Source organism: Dermochelys coriacea, chromosome 16 (assembly GCF_009764565.3).
Source record: "Dermochelys coriacea isolate rDerCor1 chromosome 16, rDerCor1.pri.v4, whole genome shotgun sequence".
NCBI classification, from domain to species: Eukaryota; Metazoa; Chordata; order Testudines; family Dermochelyidae; genus Dermochelys; species Dermochelys coriacea.
Window position 1 is genome coordinate 13,195,904 of NC_050083.1, and position 23,172 is coordinate 13,219,075.

Sequence of the window (23,172 nt, forward strand, 5' to 3'; positions counted from 1 at the left end):
AACGACTCTGTCCGCCCTCGCCCGCCTGGTCTGCTAAGCTAAGCAGGGTCTAAGTAGTTCCACCCGTGGATGGGAGACTCTGAATGACCAGGTGCTGTTGAGTCCTGGGAGGAGGAGGGGAACTCAGCGAGATAATGTCTCCACTAACTCAGCAGGCCTGTATGGCCCTAGTATGACCATAGACTCTGGCTCCAGGCTCTAGGGCAGGGCCATGCATACACAGGGATGCAATGCATAAGTAAGCAGCAGTCATGGCAAAAGAAAATGCGATTTTAAATCCCATTCTTTTTTATTGTACTAATCTAACAATTCCTTTATCCTCACGCTTTTGAAATATACAGGAAAGTGATAGGTATTTTAAGCTAGTTGGTCAACCTCCCTTGGCCTGGTCAGCAAGGCGAATTCTCTTCTCAAGCTCTGTCCCCAGTGGACTTTTGTTGGTAAAACTTTAGTCATTCAGGGGTATGAAACTTCCCCCCTACCCCCGCACAACAAAAGTTTTACCATGAAAAGTGCCGGTGTGAACAGTGCTTTGTGGGGAGGAGAGCTCTTCTGCCAACAAAGCTACCGCTGCTTGTGGGTGGAAGTCTTTTGTCGGTGCAATAGCTCTCTCCCACTGACAAAGAGCAGTTACACTGTGCACCTTTCAGTGGCACAGCTGTGTCGCTAAATGGTGCGTAGTGTAGCCATAGCCTCAGTGTCTCTGGTGCAACCTCCATAGCTTCAGCAGAATTGCAATGGTGTAAGAGCAGAATTTGGCCCTTGTCTGTAATTCAGCAGTGTCAATGCAGCCCCGCTGCATTCAAGGTAAAATATTATTGATGACCAGAGCAGATGAAGAATATTATGGGCGGGAGAGGGAGCCCAGCAACTATTTTTGCCTTGTTTTTTAGCTGCAGGGAACCCAGGATAAATAAGTCAGTGAAGCTTTTGAAAGTAAAAAGAGGAAATAAAGTTTTGCCAGTGTATATACAGGCTCACAAGTCCCAAGGAACAATAAAACCTTTTCGCTAGTGGACAGCAATGAGAAGCTTTGAACTAGATCTGAGGGCTGACAAACTTCTTGCCCATGTGCATGATAGAGAAGGTGACCAAAATCCAATGATGCAATAAAGTGTTAAAATAAAGTCAGTAAGCAAAGACTCTATAGCCACGATGGCTGCATCAGGGAGAGCAGGACATAGCAGTAGATCAGGGCAGAGTGCAGGCGAGCCTGCCTGGTATTCTGTCCAAAGCATTCACTGGCCCGTTTTCTCCAGACTCCATTGTTGCAGTATGTCTTCTGCTGCCTTCAGCGTAGCTTCCTCCTGAGCAAACACCAGATTGTCAACCATACCAGGCTCCATGCCCACACCCTCCTTCTCCACACTGAATAATAAAATACAGTTATGTAAGATTTATATCCCCCGTTTCATCCTGAAGGATCACAAATGCTGTATATACAGCATTACTAAAATGCAGCCACTGCTGGGACAGAGGGCAGCAGCTAAGCAGGCACATCAATCTCTAAACAGTAATAGAGGATGAGAGGAACTTTTGGCCAGATGCACTGGGGTGAAGCTCTACTCTTATTCACAGTGCACTAGGATCTTTAGTGATCATGAATGAACAGAACCTGGATTAGGATCTCACATGAAAGACACTCACAATGACTTCATTTTATCTACCTCTGAGGGCTGAAAAATTGAGGCAGTCCTGCCAGACTTTGAACCTGTGGTTCCTGGTTATTGTTTGGTATTTTAAGCCCCAAGTCTTAGCCACTTATTCTTTCTGGCATAGGCCTCATTTACAGCAGTAGCCCTGATCACTACCTGAACTTACTCCCCTTCTTTCATGTTGCCCCAGATGCCTCACCTTCACAAAGCAGAAGCGGATGAGATGGTCAAAATTCCTCTTGTGTGGAGTGCTGTAGAAAGCGGAGACTGGAATGGCAGCTAAACCCTGTGAAGGGGAGGGAGGAAAAAGAGGGTGCATCCAGGGTTACTTTTTTCTCAGCTTCTGCACATTGCCTTGTGCTACTCTCTGATCAGAAAAAGACCCAGTAAATTCATTGCTCCTGGACACCCCAGGTTACTGAGCAGACATGAGCCACGCTTCCAGCTGCATGCTTTTCAAGCTCAGAGTCAAACATCTCAACAGAAGCCATCTTGCCACCCAGCAAACCAGGCATTATCCCTCCCGCCTGCACCCTGTGTCCTTGGCGGACATATTGGTGGCTCAGCCTCCGTGTCAGGATGCTCACAGAGCCAATCGGCAAGATGAGGGAATGACACGGGCAGCAGGGTGTAACAAGATGATCATTTGGTGCAGAAGGACATCACAGAGGGGGCATCATACCCTGACTTCTGAAGGAACATGGTGGAGGGTGGAGATATAACCAGATGGCTAATCTAGGGGATGCCATTAATGTGCTCCTTTGGTATGAGACAGGACACTAGAAGGTAGAGGATTTGAATTACAAAGGCCATGTACTTGACTGGGTGGGGCAATGGTAGCAAGCCTCAAGTAACAGGTCCAGTGATTTCAAGTCAATGCTCCACCATCACAAAATCCAGCTCCCTCAAATCAAACTGGAGCAAAGAGAACAGGGAAACCTTCCCAGAAAACAAGCACCCTGGAGCGAGACAGAGGCCTTTACCTTGTTTATAATCATCCACTTTATAAACCGAGAGTCGTAGGGTTCATCAGAGTCCGGGAGGTCAGGTACTTCACTTTCTGCAAGAGACACACACCAGAATGGGCAAGGGGAATGATGGAACAAATGGGACACAGATGGATTTCCCAATTGAGCCAAGTACCCACATGGCACCAGATGCCATTGTGGGCAAGCACAGTAGTGTGTCCCCTTGAGGGACTTGGGTTCGAACTCTGGCTCAGGTCACAGGTGAAAACATATATGGCCATTTCATCCTTACCAGTTTAACAGAGTTGTCAGTCTCTGCTCAAGAGAATCCCAAGGCCAGGAAAGATCCTCGCACAGAGGTGGTCACAGGCCACACACAGGTGAGTTTGTAGACGTGTGGGAGACATGGCATAGCACATTCTCATGCTGTGCCCAATTTTGATCAGTGCTACTAGATCATCACTTCATTAAGCAACAAATTCCCCACCACCACCTGCCATTGTCTTTCCTTTCTCTTCCCCACTCAAAGTGAAGAAAATGGACCAGGCTTTATCTTATTCTAGACTCTGCAACACCAAGCTGTGAGCTCCATCCCTTTAATGTGAAGGTCAGAAGCAGATAAAACATTCACATGAACTTACTGAACTCTGAGAAGTCTGCCATCAGGAAGTAGGTGCCCTCAGGGACAATGGGTTTCATGCCCCCGGCAACTAGACTCCGAACTAGCCAGTCCCGCTTCTGCTGCAGCTCCTGAGCCAGCTGAACAAAATAACTGTCTTGCTTCCCATAGTTGTCAAACTCTCTTTGGAATGCCTGAGCCACTGCTTCCTAGAGAGAGAGTGGGGGGAGAGGGGGGTAGATGATGGAGAAAGACCCAGGCAGAAAGAATCCCCTGTGTGCACTCAGAGCATCAGAAGGACCCCTTTCCCCAGACAAAAGCAGCAAAATGCTCAGTTCGCGGTAGCCTTACTTGCAAATTCTAGAAGCAGCCCATGAGCTGGGGTTTTCGCTTTTGTTCAGATGCATAGTAGATAACAGGTGGGTTAAAACACCAGGCCTAGATCAATAAAATCTTAGCTTCCCACCCCTCAACAGAAAATCTCCTCCCCCAGCTCTGGAGACAGCCAATACTGTGCAGAGAGCATGCTTGACAAGTTGGAGTTACTCTGTCCCCTGCCCTCCAGGCATGTTGTGAAGTGATTTGAGAGGAAGATAACCTGGGTCACAATGCATCATCTTGTCTGTTTCCTGGGCTGACAATGACCAGCTATGCCTCCGGCTGTTCATTTGCCACTTCCAAACCATAGACAGGAGGCTTGAGAAAGGACATTGGAAGAACACCAAACCTATTATACCACCCCAGGGACTGAACAAGCTTTCTGGTTCTGCACGTGCTTGGGGAAGTTGCCTCTTACCTGGATGGTACGTGCGAGTGGGCTCTTACCTCTAGGCTCTGCACAGTTGTGGTCTGGGGAGACAATTACCAGATCTCTCCCTGGAGGGACTCTGCGGCTTGCATCAGACATCTGATTTGAGGCAATGCCTCTCCAGGTGTATGGCCCCTTACCTGAGCTGCTGTCGGACAGTGATACACAGAGTTCTGGTGGACAGTTCTGAGGTGTTTCAGAAGGCGATCAGGCCCCAAAGTCCAGCCAACCTGTTACAACACAGAGATGGGGGGATGTTTCAGATTTCCAGGTATCTTAGACCTGCTCCACTTTATTTACATACTGCCACTTCACACTATATTCTGCACAAGACCAGGTCCATTTGTAAAGCGTCCAGTTACCTCTGATCCCTCCAATTTAAAGACAAACAGAGATTCCCCAACAATCAGAGAAATTTCAAGAAATAGAAGAAATGGGTTTGATTTCAGGGAGACTGCCCTCAGCCAGAGTCTTACACTGGAACAACTGAATCAGGGGGAAGAAAGGTTTTATGTGAGGGAAATTCCCCTGCCACTCCAGAATCCATCACCTTCCATCCTGTGGTGCTGAAGGTTTTGCCAGCACTTCCAATGGTTATTGTGCGATCCCACATGCCCGGCAAGCTGGCTGTCAATGAAACAAGAGAGAAAAAAAACAGCTGGAAGATCACACAGCAAACAATATAATTTGTCCTTGTATTGTATTTATGACACTAGGGTATCTTTGTGCCCATTCCAATCCACACAGCCATCTTGCATTTATAAAATGCCTTTCATTCAGATGGACCCCAAAGCCTTTACAAGCAGACAGCCATGTTTTCAGAAGGCATTTTTTTTAAACTAAATTATAGGTGCTTCAGTTTTGAGATACCCAACTCAGGGCATCCTAGGCCTGATTTTCAGTGCTGCTGAGCACACGAAGCTTCTAATGACTTCACCCTACTGCAGCACTTCAAAAATCAGGCCCGGCCCAGAGTATCAAATTGGCTACCCAAAAATGGAGGCACCCAAAATCAATAGCCACTTTTGAAAATGTTGTCCAATTTTACAAACTAGAAGTGAAATCCTGGCCCCACTGGAGTCAATGGGAGTTTTGCTATTGACTTCAGTAGGGCCAGGATTTCACCCTGTGAGGCCATTTCTCCACTCGCTCCTGACTGACTCCAGGATCAGAAACTCCACTGGATTCAAACAGCTGAGATAACAGTTGGTTAACAGTGGAGGCCAAGACTGAGATGCACTGGAAGATCTCTGAGTGGGGACCCAGGCATGGCATAGCAGGGAGTGCTGCAGGCCAGGAGATAGGTAATAGTGGCAGGGCTGTATGACCCTCACTTAAATACTCAATTCACCCTCATATGTTGTGGGACAGAGCAAGTGAAATAAACGTGACTGGTCACTGTCTCCCCTCCAAATACAGCAGCTTTGATAAATGCTTCTCTGTGCTCCCAAAGGAAAGAGCTGCAGACTGAGAGGATGCACAAGCTGAGACACAGACAAGCCATGCTCCTTACCAATCCGGATGTGCTCCTTCCCATCATAGACCATCCATTCGTACACTTCATCACTGAAGCACAGGACATCGTGTTTCACGCACAGGTCTGCGATGAGCTCCATCTCCTCCCTGGTGAACACCTATACCAAGTAGGCAGAGGAGAAGGGGCAATCAGGCACAGCATTTCTGAGCTCCACAACCCCACAGTGGGTTCTCAGGCTCAGCCCTAGGAGGCTTGTGGGCCCCAGACCAGCATCTCAGCCAGATGTTCTCTCCCTGGAGCAGGCAGACAATTGGCAGGAACGGGAGACCTCCACCAACAGGAGTGCCACTCTCACCATCCTTGTTACAGTAGCAGCATCCACCCAGACCCAGTGACCAGGCTCTCCTCAGGGCACTTCCTCCTCCTCAAATTACCCAAGTAGGACTATTCCTGCTGGCTACAGGCTGAGGTGCTCCCTCCCACCCCCAGACAGCTGTGTGTCATCTCTGGAGATATTCCCTGTCAGCCGGGAAAGACGATGCTGCTGTAGCCCATCTCTCCTCGCAGTGAGTGTAATGTGCTAATGCTAGGTCACCTGACCAAGGGAGGCTAAAAGCTATCCCTCCCTCTCTCCTGCTCCTACATTCAAAGGCTGCTGATACAAGAGCTGCAAAGTGGAATCATCAGCGGATCATCTCACAAACATCCCCCAGTTTCTGGAGCAGCCAGATTTTCTGAGAATCTTCTTCAGAAAGAAGGAGCTGACTGTGGGACCCCATCCAATCACTGACTCTAAGGAGACACCCAGCACAGGCTTCCTCATGTAATTGTTTTCAGGGTCCCTACAGAGGGAAGGGGGAGCTCTCCCAGCTGCTAGAGGTACTACCTTCCCCAGCGGGTTGTTGGGTGAGTTCAAAACGATGGCTTTGGTTTGTTTGGTAAATTTGGAAGCCAGCTCTGCTGGATCCAGCTGCCAGTCTCCACTGGACATCAGTTTTCCAGCTTCTTCAGCTTTCTGGAGAGGACAGTGAGGGAATCATGATTAAAAGCAACAAATGGTTAGGTACCTGGGGCAGCCTTGCCCCCTGCTCTGACTAGGAATCTCTCTGAGCTCTTAACAATAATACATTGCCCATCTCCAGCCCCCTCCTACTGACCATCTCAAAGCACTCCGTGAACATTAATGGATTAAGCCACCTCACAAAACGCCTGGTGAGGTAGATGGATGTAATTACCATGTTTTACAGATGGGGAAACTGAGACACAGAGAGGTGCATGGCTTGCCCACAGTAACACAGCAAGTCAGTGTAACAGAAAAGAATAGAACCCAGGAGTCCTGCCTGACTTCTAATCCTGTGCCTTAACCTTCAGTCCATTCTCTTTCCCTCTCTCTTTCTGTTTTAGAATAATGGAGGTTGGGTAGTCATGAGAGGTTGGAAACAAATCCACCATCCTCTCTCCAGCCAGGTCAGCATGCATATACTGTTTCCAATACTCAGGGCTTTCTGTCAGGGAGTTGCTGAAGTCTTGAGTTCCAGGTAATGTTCAGGATCAGCCTTATGCACAAAGCAAGAGGCTTCTTGGGACCTGCTCTTTTAGGGACCTTCTCTATTTACTGCAAGGTCTTCAACCCACAGGCTGACATATCTGCATCCGTGGCAGCAGGACCAGAGAGGAAGGAAAGTCCCCTCTATCAGGACCCTGACAATGGGATCATTGTGGAGAAGAACAAATGATCTGGTTCCCCATTTCCAGCAACTTGGGGCACCACAAATCGTGGCATTGGCCCTGATGAAACTGCAGGCCCTATTGAACCTGACCTGGGTTCTTATCACGCAGAAGCTAGTTCAAAGCCAACCTTACCACTCCTACCATCAAGTTTCATTCAGGACACATGTAAAGCTGCCTCTCACCCTCGTATGCCATTTCCATTCAGAGACGTTGGAGAGAAAGAGAGCAGCAGGCTTTTTAAAGTCTGCAGACCTCATAGCGGCTTTGCTTTGATGCCCACTTACTGATCGCAGTTGTATGAACACAGGAGTGCCCCCAGCCATCTTCACCATTGGCTCATAGCAGTCAAAGAACGGCTCAATGATAATCACCTGGGAAGGCACCAGAGGGAGTGTCAGAGAACTCACAGTCCTTCTTTGATCAGTGGTGATGAATGCAGGGAGAGGTTGAAGGGTGTTACCTATCAGCTCTGTGTTCTTGGGGAACCAGAAAAAGAAAAAGAGTACTTGTGGCACCTTAGAGACTAAAATTTATTAGAGCATTTATTTATGCTCTAATAAATTTGTTAGTCTCTAAGGTGCCACAAGTACTCCTTTTCTTTTTGCGAATACAGACTAACACGGCTGCTACTCTGAAACTTGGGGAACCAGGACGCAGTACCCAGCCTGACTCATGAAAGACCCCCCCACCTCCCACCCAGCCTCTGCTTGAATCAAAACCGATTAGAAGAAAGACTTACAAAAAGCAATGAAAAGACAGTGGGAGACACACCTAAACACCTGGGATAAGGGTGACAGGATTAAGGAAACTCCCCTGGCCTCATTTGCATTGAAGATGGGACAAGGAGGTATCTCCATTAGCATACAGAATGGAAAACAGAGACTCCAAGGAAAGAACTGCAGGGAACTCTGGGACCAGAAAAGCAGGGAAGCACTGCATGATGGGGGAATCTCTGCTCCAGATGTTAATGAACCCATGCCTGCACACACCCAGCTCAGTAGTTATCAGACCAATTCTAGTAATAAATCCTGTACTGATATCCAAAATAGTGAAGCTCCCTAACTGCATTCTGAGCTTCCTCCAAGGAACACCGCCCATAGCCAGGAATGATCAGTTCCTATTGTCTAGCCTGAACAAAACAACTTTGGTATACTCCCTTGAGCCATCAGTTTACCCACAAACAAATCTAGTGTTCTCCCTTGAACCATTGTTGTTTCCCCTACAAAAATCCCTACCCATGCTCAAGTAAGTGTTCTGATGCTTGGATCCAAAATCTGCATCTGTATCATTGGGTCTTCTCCTGACTGATCATGCTGGGGGCTCTGCCTGTCTCCAGCACTTTGGACCCTCAGCTACCACCACCGCCTGGGAATCCCGATGGATTCAAGCTTCATGGCATTGTGAGAAACCAGCTTTCTCTTTCTCTCTCGGTATAGCCTTCTGATCCTGACTTGTGTGATCAGTTATATTTTTCTAAACCTGACTTTTATAATCAAATTTAAGTTATATTTAATATTATAACTGTTTTGTTTGTTTGGCTCCCCTATGGTTATTATCTGGCAATAAATAACTTTCACAGTTAAGCTGGTTGCTTCTCTCTCTCTCCCCATCGTGGGTGTTTTTTGGCTTCCTCATTCACTCTGCAGCAACACTCCTTATACCTAAGCTAAAAGATCTCTGAAGCGCCCAAAAATCCTGTGGGGTTTGCTCATCAAGTGGGTTACGACCAGAACAATTGTACCATGAAAGTGGGGATAGGGACGTGCTGAACCTGGGACATATGAGGGTGGCAGCTTGAAAGTGCTGCTCGACCCAGCCTGCTCAGGCATACTCTATTCCAGTGTGATGTCCATGGCATATTGAGGGTGACAGTTTGGAGGTGCTGTTTGACCCAGCCTGCTGAATCCAAGGGCCTTTGAGGGTGACAGTTTGGATATGCTGCTCAACCCAGCTTACTGAGTCCAGGGGCATATAAGAGGTCAGCTTGGGAGTGCTGATTAACCCGTTCCTTTCAGACATATTCTATTAATGTGTGTGTTTGTCTGATTCTGGAGCTGGAAGAACCCAGCTTTGGGGAACCTAGGTCATGTAGGATAGCTCCACTGGGAGGGAACTTACAGCAGGGAGAAGTAGAGTTCCATATGAGAATACAGTGACACAAGCAGTACGTTAATAGATTTACAGAACACTTCCCCCTCCCCAAAGAGTAACCCTAATAAATGAGCACACCCCAAAGTAACAGGCAAATCTGGTAACAAGGGGGCAGAAGACTTCACTCCCAGCTCTAAGGTCATTACTTTATGCTCTGCATCTCAGATTCCAGAGAGGCTGGGTACCAGAAAGGAGAACAAATTGAGTAGGGGAAGACTTGCCACTCATGGAAATGAGAGTGTTAGTGAGTGCCCATTGGGAGATCTGTCCTCTAGTGAGAGAGTGTAACAGCTGAGGGCTGAAGAGGACAAGGATCCACAGAAACGTGGGTTTGGGTGTCCTGCTCCAGAGGCAAGGTTTGGACTAGCATTCCAGGCTGCCCAATACAAAGAGAAACAGGTGGGAAGCCCTTCCTCAGTGTCTGGGGAGCCTCCATAAATGAGTAAGAGCCTCCAGCTTCCTTCAGATTCCACAATATGGTGGGGTCAGAACAAGTGCATCTGTCGGGATTTAGCTGTGCGACAGATGGAGAGTCCTTGATTACCTCATCGCCTTCATCAACCAGAGCTTGGAAACAGCAGAAAAGAGCTTCGTATGCCCCGACCGTCACCAGCACATTGGTCATAGGATCAAGTTCTTGCCCTAGCAGCTTCCCAAAGAAGCGGGCCAGGTTCGTCACCAGTGCTGGATGTCCCTGTAGCAAGAAGTCAGGGAAGAGAGTCACACAGCTCCGCCTGGATCATTAGGACTTAGCAAAAAATAGGAGCAGGACTTTGTTAGCAAGGTAGCTGAGACAACCCCCCCCACCCTGCAAGTGTAAGCTAGCCCAAGGACAAAAATGTAATGCTCACTGGAGTTTGTAGCCCGGTCAGTGCTAAAAACATTTAAAGGAAACATTGGTTGAGCTCCCTCCCTTCCAAGTGGCTCAGGGTCCTTGTAGGCCAGGTTATTAAGAATAAGCCAGTTCAGCTACCTTGAACTCGCTGCGCTAACCTCTCAAGAGGGTGCAGATATTAACTTTGCCAATTATCCCTTTTGCTGCTGACTCCCACCACAGCCTCTGTGCAGCAGTGGAACGCAGAGGTCTTTTTGGAGATGCTGAGATTCCATTGGGCTATTGGTATTTCCTAGAGGAAGGGCAGACATCCGGTCAGGGTTGGAGGCATTTTTTGCCCCATGTGATTTGCATGGTAACAACTTCACTGCTGCCAAATGAAACTTGAGGTTCCGTCTAACTTTCTTAGGTAGTTATATGGCCCCATCACGTACTATCTGAGCACCTCACAACACCCCTGTTAGGCAGGGCTATGCTATTATCCCCATGTTGCAGAAGGGAAACTGAGGCCCAGAGAGACTACATGACTTGCCCAAGGTCACACAGGGAGTCTGTGATTGAGTAAGGAATTGAACCTGTCTCTCCCAAGTCCCAGACCAGCACTTTAACAATTGGATCTTTCCCTCAACAATAACCTCAGTAAATTTTGATATTGTACCGGTGGAAGGCAATGCTCTTGTTTAAACAAGGTGGAAATGGACTGTTCAGTCAATGGAGCAATATAGTCAATGGATGATTCCAGGGCAGTTTAGAGTGCTGCTAATCTCCCTTTCCTCCCACAGCCCCACCTGCAAAGTTCTTGCACAACTGCCAGACAGCATGAAACTCCTTGGATGGCGAGTGGACGAGGATGTGGGAAGTGGGGGTTGAGGTGACATTGCTTCCCTACTGCCCCCTCCCCTTTTCAAAAAGAACTTTCAGCTCCTGCACCACTCTGCTCCCCTCCCCTCCCAAGAAGAAGCCAATGATTCCCCAGCTCCACTCGGCCCAGCCAAAACGTCTGTTTGCTCTGCACAAGGGAGTTTTTCAAGCCTGGGCCTATTTAATTCCACGGTGAGCTGTAAGGGGCAAAGTCAATCAGGCAGCAACATCTGCTCTAAAAGAAGGAAGTGGATCTCTCACGCACAAAGGCCCGGGTGTACTGGTGCAGCATGATGTTCTCCCCACCAACGGCCTTCATAAACGCCTCCTTCACAAAGTCTGGCGGGGGAAAGTCAGGGAAGCCCTGGCCAAGGTTCACATTTGGATAAGTGGCAGCCAGTTTCACAAATTCCACCCTACAGAGAGAATAACAGGGTTTATAGAGGGTCCCAGCCTGCCCACGCTGGCACACCACTCTTCCTGCCAGGAGCCCTTTGTCTGATAAATTAACAGAATAGCTCTTCCAGACGAAGGATATATACAGGGAAGCAATTCCAGTGCCTAAGACTGCATAGGGCCCATCTTAGGAGACTACAAAGCAGCAGCAGCCCACCTACTGCCACAACAGCCCAGCTGCTGTAACAGAAAACTTAGGGGCCTTTTCTAACGCATCCTTAATGATCACACTGCAGCTAAGGAAAGTTACAGAACACGACCCAAAACTATTCCCTAGAGCCACCTCTATGTCTAAGGCTGCATTGGATTCTCCTTAATTTGTCCCCTCTTCCAGGATGCTTACCCATAGCTATTTAGATCTCTGCTATGGAACCTTGTCTAAAAGCTTCTTGAATATTGAAATATACTTTAGCCACTGAGAATCCATTACCAAAGCACTTAATCTCTGCCAGATACTCCAAGGGGTTAGCATTACCTCTCTTGCCTGAGTCTATGCTGGTTATATCTTATATCAGACTTCCAGGGTCTGCTCCATTGAGAGTTGCCCAGCCCCAAGTCATGCAGACTTACCAGATGTTCTTGTCCACTCCTTCCAATCTTCGAGCTTGAACCAGCCTTGACATTTTTGTCTGCAGAGGGAAGAAGAAAAAGTGTTAAAAGCTTTCACTAATGCCAAGATGAAATCCATATCCAAAGAGGCCAGTACCTCCCTCAGAGCAGCCGATACCTTAGAGTTTTGCCCAGTTGACCACAAATTGTGTGTTCTTATCCAGGTTTTCATAATCATTGACTGGGCAGCTGAGAAGAAAACTGTAACAATGATAGTTTGCCCTAGTGTAATGTCTCCCATCTGAGGTACAGGGACTTTACAAGGAAGCAAGATGAGAAAGATTGAAATTGGCAGAGAATTAACTTTCATTTTCAAGTTTCAGAAGAGTTTAGAAAACCATGAATGTACAAAAAAAGGATGTAAATTCTGACCAGGCAGCTGGCAGTGTCCTTTTAAACCTAACGGCAGAAGGAATCTGAGCCTAGATATATTGGGCCAGCTCCTCAGCTGGTGTAAATCAGCAGGTGAAATGAAAGGAGCTATGCCAAAATACACTAGCTACAAATCTGGCCTATCATTTACAGGCTGCAGTTTCTTACCTTCAACTGTCCTCCCCTCAGGCTGTAGGGAAGATCCTTCAGAAGGAACCTCCAGTTCCCTACGGAACACTATTCTCCCCCTTTCTGCATGAACAACTTCTGTTTTTATTCCTCAATATCCATATCCTGGACCAGCCCCCAATTGTACTAGGCGCTGTACAAACACAGAACAAAAAGATGGTCCTTGCCCCAAAGAGCTTACAGTCTAAGAAAAGAGACAGCAGTTGGATAGATGGGGAAGAACAAAGAAACAATGAGATGACACTGGTCAGCATGATGGGCAGTAGTCCCAGCAAACCATCTGCCTAACCAGTGTCAATTTTTTTGTAGGCCTTAGCAAAGGAAAGTTGTAAGGAGGGTTTCAAAGGAGGATGCGTTGGCTTTGTAGATGTTTATGGGGAGCTCTTCCCACGCATGAGGAGCACCACAGAGGTGATTCTTGAGAATTTAACAAGCGGGTGATGGTGGCTGGGATCATTGGCTGACTGAAGGCGGGAACTGAATTTTCAATAGTGTATGAGAGATGAAAGGTAGCATGGGGGTCTTGAAAGGGTCTTGAAAATAAAAGACAATTACCTTAAGTTTGATGCAATGGAGAAAGGGGAACCAGTGAAGGGGTGCAAAGAGAGGTGTAATATGGTCAAAGTGAAGAGCTAAGAAAATGGTATTTGTGGCAGCATTTTGAATTAATACGAGCAATGCAAGAGAATCACAGAAACACAGGGCTGGAAAAAGAAAAGGAGTACTTGTGGCACCTTAGAGACTAACAAATTTATTTTAGCATAAACTTTCGTGAGCTACAGCTTATGAAAGCTTATGCTCAAATAAATTTGTTAGTCTCTAAGGTGCCACAAGTACTCCTTTTCTTTTTGCAAATACAGACTAACACGGCTGCTACTCTGAAACCTGTCATTATAGGGCTGGAAAGCACCTCGAGAGCTCAGCAAGTCCATTCCCAGAGGGTGTTGCAGTAACTGAGATGCAAGATGAAGAGAACTTGGACAAGAGTTTTAGCTGCCTGGATAGACAGAAGAGACCATATCTTAGAGATGTTATTAAGTAATTCATTTGTGGCTGGGAAGCCAGGGAAATTTTGTGCCCCCATCCAGGTTCTCTGCCTCTGAATGCTTGATAGCTTCCCAGCCAGAGAATAAATTTCCCCTCATCACCTTCTCTCTGTAGTTTCCCAGGGGGTGCATTATTATTTGGAAAGTGTCACAATGCACTATTACCTCACTCCAGAGTCTCAAGACCTTTATACAGCTTCAGCCCTCATGAGGAATTTTACAAGTAAATCATTGGACAGCATGGTCATCATGATGACTCTGCCTCTGGTGGGAGCGCTGGGCTCAGGATCTATCATGAATAATGCCTTATGATGAACTTTGAGCTCTTCTATAGCTGCTAACGCACAGTGCCCTGGGTATATAGACTCACTAGCTGTCTGCATCCCTTTGCAAGATTAAATGACTTAGGACAGGGGTGGGCAAACTTTTTGGCCCAAGGGCCACATCTGGCTATGGAAATTGTATGGCGGGCCATGAATGTTCACGAAATTGGGAGTTGTGGTGCGGGAGGGAGTGAGGGCTCCAGCTGAGGGTGCAGTCTCTGGGGTGGGGCCAGAAATGAGAAGATCAGGGTGTGGGAGGGGGCTCCAGGCTGGGGTGGGGGGTTGGATTGCAGGGCAGGGGGTGAAGGCTCTGGCTGGGGATGTGGGCTCTGGGGTGGGGCTGGGGATGAGGGGTTGGGGGTGCAGGAGGGTGCTCCGAGCTGGGACTGAGGGGTTTGGAGGGCGGGAGGGGGATCAGGGCTAGGGCAGGGGGTTGGGGCGCAGGAGGGGGTCAGGGGTGCAGGCTCCAGGCGGCACTTACCTCCCAGCCAATGGGAGCTGCAGGGGCGATGCTTGGGGTGGGGGCAGCGTGCTGAGCCCCCTGGCTGCTCCTACACATAGGAGCCGGAGGGGGGACATGCCGCTGCTTTTGGGAGCCATATGAAGTGGGGCAAGCCCCTGACCCCGCTCCCCAGCAGGAACTTGAGGGCCGGATTAAAATGTCTGGAAGGCCGGATGCAGCCCCCAGACCATAGTTTGCCCACCCCTAGCCTAGGGGAAGACCAATGAAAGCCTTAGAACCTCTCCTGTACACTTGCTTTTAGCTCTTTCTGGACCAGCTCATGAACATGAGAGTTGGTGAGATGATGAAGCCTGTTGCTGTTTCTAGTGGGAATAAAGGGAGCAGGGGCTAATAGAGGATACTGATAACCCAGCAAGTAAGAGTAAGTTTAAGATTAAACATTAACAATGCTTGTGTTCTGTCTTGTTTCACTCATTTACAAGATAAAGTTCTAGGTGGCAGTGCAGGTGCTTGGCCAAGATTCAGAACATACTGCTTCATTAGCAAGGAAAAGTGATCAACAAATCAGTAGGAATACATTACCTTGAAGTAAGAAACTCCAAGGCTCAGAAATCCCCTCCAAGCCCCCTAAGATTTTGAAGGAAGATAAGAAGCCCTCCCCACAACTTTTCCCTATACTGGCTTCCTCTTTCCCCAGCCCCAGTTTAGACCAGCCATTCCTCCAAACCTGCCAAACAGAGACCTCTTCACTTCAGCACAGACACCACTAGGCTGAAGGGCTTGTCTGGAACTTCACTATGACTGTCCACCACTTTTGGAGGCAGCATGGAGAAAGGATTGCTCAGCTCACCTGTTGGCCTCTGAAGTTAATTCATTTGGAGGGAGGGATGGATATCACTTTTCAACAGCACTCAGAACTCCCTCAATTCCCAAATTAAGTAACCTATTTCCTTAGCTGCAGTTGAGGCAAAGGGGAGGAAAAGATGTTTTTATGATTAATGCATAGGAATGGGAGTCAGTAGATCTGGATTCTATTCCCGACTCTGCCACAGATCACTGTGAGATCTTGGGCACATGACTTCACTGCTCTGTGCCTCAGTATTCCTGCATAACAACACTTCCCTACCTCAGAGGGGTGTTGATATTTGTAAAGGGCTTAGAGATCCTTTAATGATGCAAAGAAGTGCTAAGTATTATCATCTCTGCAAGAAGGGGCTAATCTTCTTGTTAGATGCACAGAGACATCAAGGATTCACTCCAAATTAGAAGTACTGACCTCGTGCTCATTAGATGAGTGATACTCAGACCTCAGTTGTTCAGGAATCAAATTAGCAATCAACATTACCCAAAAGAGCCACAGTAGTGTGAATTCATTGTTTCATTTATATAGCACTATATATATATATATAAATAAATTCTCACAGCAATAAGTTAATAACTTAGAGCATGTTGATAACTTAACTGGTTAATAACATAGTAAAAGCATCCTGACTGGTTAATAACTTAGGCTGGTTAATAATTAAATCACACAGTGTTTTAATATCATGTGTTGCAAAGAGCCACAGGAGACACATTAAAGAGCCACGTGCGGCTTGTGAGCCTCTGTCTGAGTAGCACCACTTTAGATGTTCCTTTTAAAAGGGACACACAAAAGTAGTTGGGCAAAGAAGAGTTTCCATTAGTTATTTCTGTGATGCCATGTCTGCCACTGCTGTTGATGCCAGTTCACTGGGAGACAGAGCTTTGTACTACAGGCTTGACGGGGTTGTAGATCTGTTGAAGGCATCAGCTAGGCATTGGGCTAAAAAACCCCAGAGAAATGCAGTGCTGGGTATTCAATACCTTGTTGAGGTACCAGCTAAATCTAGCACCGTTCTTCCTTCTCAGAAAGTAGTGACCCAGAGACAGTCCAGATCTCCTGAGCATGCCACTGCAGCCACTGACTCCAGTCCTAGAGAGAGAAACCTGCATTTCCCCCAAGACAGAAAACAAAGGGATGAGATCATCACTTCCATCATTGCAGATACAAAGTAAGGACTCCATCTAACTATGGAAACCTGCCCAGGTCTCTCATTCAGCGCTAGAGCTTTAGTTATTCTACATTCAGATATCAGAGTAGCAGCCGTGTTAGTCTGTATTCGCAAAAAGAAAAAGGAGTATGTGTGGCACCTTAGAAACTAACAAATTTATTTGCGCATAAGCTTTTGTGAGCTACAACTCACTTCATCGGATGCTTATGCTCAAATAAATAATCTCTAAGGTGCCACAAGTACTCCTTTTCTTTTTACATTCAGATAAAGTCTCTTGTGTGTGCTCCAGCTGCCCTGTGGGGAGAGGGAGGGGGTGTGTGTGTGTGTGTGTGTGTGTGTGAGAGACCTGGCAGGAAGGAGATGCTTAACACTTCTTCACTTTACACTTTAAAGACAAACACAAGATTGCTCTCTGGTTCTGTGACACATGCAAAGCCAGGATCACATAGTAAAGCTTAGCCACTTACTCCTCTCCCTTTTTCCCCCACCAATTCTATGCTCTCACCAGATCTTGATGCTTCTTCCTCTACTTCAACCCATCCTTTTCTCTTCCTTCCTACTAGTTAAGGACAAAATCATGGCCGTAGCCCTACCATTTCTGAGAAACCCCCATCACCCCAGCTGCCACAGCTCTTAGCTATTCAATTCCAATTTCTATCCCATTTAATAGGAAATCTGCTTCCTGCTCCAGTGGTTTCAATATTTAGATTCAACTCAAAACCTCAAACAAATTAATTTTCATTTCTGATGTTCCTTTATGTCAGATCTCCTCTTCTGTTGTACAGCAGTCTTAAGTGTACGATACTGATGAACTAATATAACCTTGGCTGGCTCACTGGTTTGGCAAATTAATTTAAGTCCAGTCCAAATAAAATGGGTTGCTTCTGTTCAGAAAATACAAGTTCCTTTATACTGATACAATGCAGATTAATTCACATAGCTCTTAAACAGTACACTAAATCAGGGATTTCAAGATGAGGAATTAACTTGAAATTACAAATAGAATCATTTTCTGTCCTAAAGATAGGACAGGAGTCTCCACTGCTTTCCCACCTTACGTTATCATTGACACAACTGCAAGGTGGGTACAGATTGCTATCAAATAAGAACAGTAGCATTGTACACTCACTTCGCCCAAGACATTCAGGACAACAATGTTGCATAGCATTGCTGGGGACTGTTAAATGGCTGCTTTATCTCTCTGCAGAGAGTGTTTGGATTTCCGGTGGGGGGGGGGGAGTGAGAAAGAGAGAGACACTTTGGGTTAAGATGAACTATATATTAGACATAATCATTAAGGTGCTACAGCTTCAGATGATGCAAGCTGGTCTAATGTCATGGTAATAAATGGAGCTATGCAGTTCATGCCACCTGAGGATCTGGTCCAAGATGTGTCTACAGATCTCCGCACTCTCCCTTCCTGTTATAGATGGTGTGCAAAGACTTAAAGATATCATTGAGGATCCAGTTTTTTCAAGTTAGTACAGGTCTGGGATGCTGAAATCAGGGTGGAGAAAGATTCAGAGGACTGGGTTACACTATTGTCACACAATTTTGAGGCTCTCCAGTAACCTACTCCGTGCTCAGACAGTGAAAAAGGAGGAGAGGGAAAGGCTACTTAGGTGGGTGAAGACTCAGGATTCCCCTTTAATTTAGGCATATTTTATTCAACCAGAGAGTCAGCTTAGCTCCCAAAGAAGAATGAAGCAGGCACGGGACTCCTCTATCATTGTGAAGCAGTGCAAATCTGAGCTGGGAAGCTGCACACAAAGGGGTTATGTTATAGCAGCCCACAGCCTAATAAGGTCACCCACAGAAAGAAAAGGAGTACTTGTGGCACCTTAGAGACTAACAAATTTATTTGAGCATAAGCTTTCGTGAGCTACAGCTCACTTCATCGGATGCATTTGGTGGATTTTCCCCACTGTATTTTCCACCAAATGCATCCGATGAAGTGAGCTGTAGCTCACGAAAGCTTATGCTCAAATAAATTTGTTAGTCTCTAAGGTGCCACAAGTACTCCTTTTCTTTTTGCGAATACAGACTAACACGGCTGCTACTCTGAAACCTGCCACAGAAAGAGGTCATTATTATTTCCTATTGCTCCTTTGTCCTTCTGTTTCTTGTGCTCCTTCTTTGCACCAGTGAATCAGCAAAAAGTAAAAAATAGCGCTGTAGTAACTCCTGCTCTAAAAATAACCCAGCATGAGGGACTCAGTCCCCATGATTTCCTATCCCCTGAGAAGCAGCAGGGTAAACGTCTTTACCGTAAGATGAAGAAGGAAACACGGAGAAGCAGCCAACACATACAGACCGACAGTCTAATACAAAGCAGCTCTTAGAATGGGAAAGGTAAATCCACTTACTCCAGTCTTACTCTGCACAGTTCAGTACATAAGCACAAGTCTAGTCTTCTTTCATTCTCATTCCCCACTCTCCACCCCCACTTTCTGATTGCTTCAGCTCCTCTTGTGACTTCCTGGGAGGAGCTGAGGTCTGGAGCGCTGTTGGGAAATGCTGCAGAAGGGCAGAAGCAGAGGCAGAATTAAGTGGGGGAAATCTTTCAGGAGCAAAAAGATCTGAGGGAACATTTCAAAAGTGCCAATGTGGCTTAGAAGCCAAAGTCTCATTTTCCAAAATGATTAGGAGCCTTGGGCTGTTAAGTGCCTAAGTGCTTGTCTGTCTGCACAGCGAAATTTCCTGGCATAGCTATCCTGGAATAATTATAAATCCCTGGGTGTATGCACTCTATTCCAGAATAAAAGTAATTTTACTACAGAATACTCTGCTTTATAAGTAGGCCCTCCAAGAACATGTACAGGAAGGAAGACAATATTTGGCATTCCAGGAGTTTGTCAGGTTAAAAAACAACAACAAATAAGCAAAATTAGAAAAACAACAATATATTTTCAGGGCTTCATCATAAAGAAACAAAGAGGACACAAACAATTCCTCCTCATAATGTCATATTTGAACAAGATATAGATATAAATACCAAGGAACTTACTCGTATGCCTGTGCACCACTGCCTTCTATTGGATAGAATAATAACTACTCAAATGCACATCCTAGCACCCATAAAGCTAACTGCTAGCGCAGCACAGTTGTTGGATCATATTAAAGAAGTTCTGTATTAAAATCACAAATTAGTTTGATTCCCCATAGTTTAAATTCCAGGGTATTACTAATTAAGAGGTTTCTTGGTTTTTGATACTGTTTCTCTCCCTCTGTGTGAAACTTGCAAGCTGTTAATTGTGTTAGTAGATTCTAAGACAATCTGTTCTCAAAGCAATTTTTTGTAACAACAACTATTCACGCAGAGAGAGACTCAAAGCAATACTCTGTAACAATAGAAACAGCACCCAGAGACGCCCCGCCCTTTTGTTGAATTCATCTCGCTTTGTTAACAATTTTGATTAAAATAGAGATAGAGGATGTATGTGGATGGATGCTTGGTGTGGATAATAATTGAATGATCAGGGAGGTGCCAGCCTAAGAATCCAGTGTCCATGGGCTGAAGAAGGTGTCAAGTGGAAATAACCAGAGGACCCCCGGAGGGCAGACTGGAATCCACCCAACAGCCTCAAGAACGGGAGAACCAAAGAACAAGATAACATCTGGCAGCACGGAGTCGTCAGGAATGTGCCATCTGCTGATTGATTCAGCAACAGCATGATGAAGCAATTCCCATAGACTGGCCTAGGAAGAAATTCCTATAAAAATGGACTCTAGAAAGTGAGAACTTTGGGGTCTGATTCTGCAAACCAACTTCCAGGAGCATCAGATGTGCATCTGACAAGGCCCTGCTCCCTCCTCATGTCCAGGCCACTTGGCCAGTGGCTTGGCATGAGCAACTCTAAGGCTGGTAACTATGATAACAATCCTGCAGAATGTGTGTGTGTGTGTGTGTGTGTGTGTGTGAGAGAGAGAGATATGAGATTGAATGGAATGTTATAGCTATAACTAACGGCTTACTATGATTCTTTCTCTATTTACAATAAATATGGTATTTTGCCTTTTCCCCTTTAATAAGATCCTGCTGGTTTTTATTTTATTGGTATAACACAGTGACAAATGAAAGATCCTAAAAAGCTACAGATTTGTTATATTTTATTATGGAAATAATAGCTGGCATAAACCAGTTAATATCTACTACTCTCAAACCCTTAACCACTCCAAATTTCATCTTTTGCACTAATAAGATTATAATGAATACCTTTCATCTTTCCTTTATGAATTTTTTAAAAAATTACTATGCAGATCAATATTCTAAAATGAGTCAGTCTAGTTAAAATAAACCTCAGTGAATCAAGTACTGTGCCTAGAAGCCTGCTTCTACTGATGTTACAAAATTACCATAGGACATAATTGCAATTCAGCAATCGTGTTACTATTCAGGGTGCAGTACAACAAATGTTACGTTACCAAGTGGCCTGACAGTGGCGAGCTATTGTAATGGAAATATAGTGGGGTTTTAGCAATGTTCCATTTTGTAAATGGATGTAGATTAGTCTTTATATGGTCCAGAGGGAAAAGCTATAGAATCTACATCTTAAATTAATTCCTCTTTATTACTGCAAACTCTCTTTAAAAAACACTCATTTTACCAACTTTGTATTTTGAAACCCATTTATATGACAATACCAACTAGTGTTACTCTAGCTACTGGTAACTGACACACATACACTGTTGTATGTAGTGTTGTTGTAGCTGTGTTGGTCTCAGGATATTAGAGAGACAAGGTGGGCAAGATAATCTATTTTGGACCAACTTCTGTTGGTGAGAGAGACAACCTTCTGAGCTGAAGAAGAGCTCTGTGTAAGCTCGAAAGCTTGTCTCTCTCACCAATAGAAGCTGGTCCACTAAAAGATATTGCCTCACCCACCTTGTCTCACACATACTGTATATCCATCTATTTTATTAGTGATCATGCTGCATGCAATAGTTTATCTCACTTGGGAGTCTCTGGTCCTGATTATCCACTGCCCTGCACTTTGTGCAGTTATTTACACCAGTGCAAAGTGGATGGGGAAAGTGGGAGTAAAATGCTACCAGATCAGAATGGTAGTGATTTGTTATTCACTTTGTGCTGGTGCAAATGAGTGTACATGGTGCAAGACAGCAGATAATCAGGTCCAGAGAGTGTAGCATACTCTCCCAAGTTAGCCAAGCTATTGTCTAAAGCATGATCACTAATAAAAGAGATACAGTTAGTTTTAGACATCTAACAGTTTGCGAAGAAATGGGCTGATAAAGAACAAAAACGTTTTTGTGCTATAAGAAATATTACCCTATGAAAGTTCAGAATAAGTAAGTGTTTGCCTCCACCAATGAGCTGCACTTTGGATTTCGTCTAGAGCTCATGAAGGAACCAAGGCTGATGTAAACTGCAAAACTTCCATTGATTTCAAAGGGAACACAACCTAGCCCTAAATCAAAACCAATAAAGAACAGATTTACCAAGAAGCCATTAGATCTCATAATGGGAACTATGCAGCATCCTCACATCTACCAATTTGAAGAGGAAGCAAGACAAAATCAGCCAGATAAACAGGTTACTCTTCAGGGTAGGGTCCGTTTCCTTGTGTCTTATACAGCACTGAGCATGCTGTGAACACTTAACAAATCAAACAAACAAACAAACAAATAAATAATAATACAACTGCATCTGCGTTTTCTATGGTATGTGAGCTCCTCCTTAATGTCACATAAGTCACAGAAGTCTGAACAAAACTCTGAGGTTGTCCTTGGGTCCTCCTGTCTTTGTTTCCTACTTTTCCTCTTTGAAAGATGACGAGTTAAACTGGCATATACTGTTAGTCACTGGGCACCATCCCCCACTTATCAGACGTACATGCTTTAACCCTGATTTGCTTACACTTAGAATTAAATTAGATCATTGTAACAAACCAGATTATGACTAGATAGTAACATTTAACACTGATAGAGCGCTTTTTAATCATAAAATACTTTACAAATTATAGGGCCACAATCATCCCTGGTGTGACATTGCAGAAGTCATTGCAGTGGCTCTGAAGTCAAGAGAGTAACACCAAGAATTAATTTGTTCCTACCTGTGTACAGCACCAGTGAAATGCAGCCACTTCTGGGAAGAAGGGCAGCAGCGGGCATACAGAAGAGAAAATATTTCAGCCAAGGGTGTTGCTGCAAACCCTGGCTCTTCTGAAAGCTGCCCTGGGATCCATGTAGATCACAACCTTGATTCTCTTATCCGAAATACTTGCACTTGGTGAGCCATAGGATACCTGGTTCATCCACCTTGGAAGGATGAAGGGCTGAGTTGGCCCTGGGAGGATTTGAACCCATGATATTTGAACCCTGAGCCTCTCCCCTTATAGGACTCCACTGACCCACACAACCCAGTCTTTATGGCCTTAAAAATAGTCCCTGTTGCACTTACTGCGAGTGCAGGCCCAGGACACTCAGAACCTTTGGCTCAAGGTCTTGGGAAAGTGGAGGCGTCCCTGGGATCTACCTGGACTTGTTGTTTCGAAGAATTGAGTCACTGTCCCTTTAAGCCGCCACGACCGACGTAAAGATGGCGCTGCCCTTCACAAA

At 45.7% G+C, this 23,172-nt stretch overlaps 1 protein-coding gene across 10 annotated transcripts; it reads right to left on the bottom strand.

Moving 5' to 3' along the window:
- Positions 1-270: 270 nt before the first annotated feature.
- KYAT1 (kynurenine aminotransferase 1) lies at positions 271-23,159 on the bottom strand. Of its 10 annotated transcripts, XM_043498863.1 has the most exons (16): positions 22,668-22,711; positions 21,884-22,022; positions 18,960-19,110; positions 16,406-16,528; positions 12,132-12,190; positions 11,371-11,521; positions 9,954-10,103; positions 7,543-7,629; positions 6,414-6,542; positions 5,564-5,684; positions 4,601-4,677; positions 4,191-4,280; positions 3,265-3,451; positions 2,639-2,715; positions 1,855-1,941; positions 271-1,307 (listed from the first exon to the last, which is right to left on the bottom strand). In XM_043498863.1, the coding sequence occupies exons 4-16, from the start codon at positions 16,487-16,489 to the stop codon at positions 1,239-1,241; spliced, it is 1,368 nt and encodes a 455-aa protein (XP_043354798.1). In that variant the 5' UTR covers positions 16,490-16,528; positions 18,960-19,110; positions 21,884-22,022; positions 22,668-22,711; the 3' UTR covers positions 271-1,238. The 10 variants fall into 10 exon arrangements, with proteins under 10 accessions (XP_043354798.1, XP_038230624.1, XP_043354797.1 ...); XM_038374696.2 differs by lacking the exons at positions 21,884-22,022; positions 22,668-22,711 and adding an exon at positions 23,015-23,159; XM_043498862.1 differs by lacking the exon at positions 21,884-22,022 and having other exon boundaries at positions 16,462-16,528; positions 22,668-23,008.
- Between the last annotated feature and the right edge of the window lie 13 nt (positions 23,160-23,172).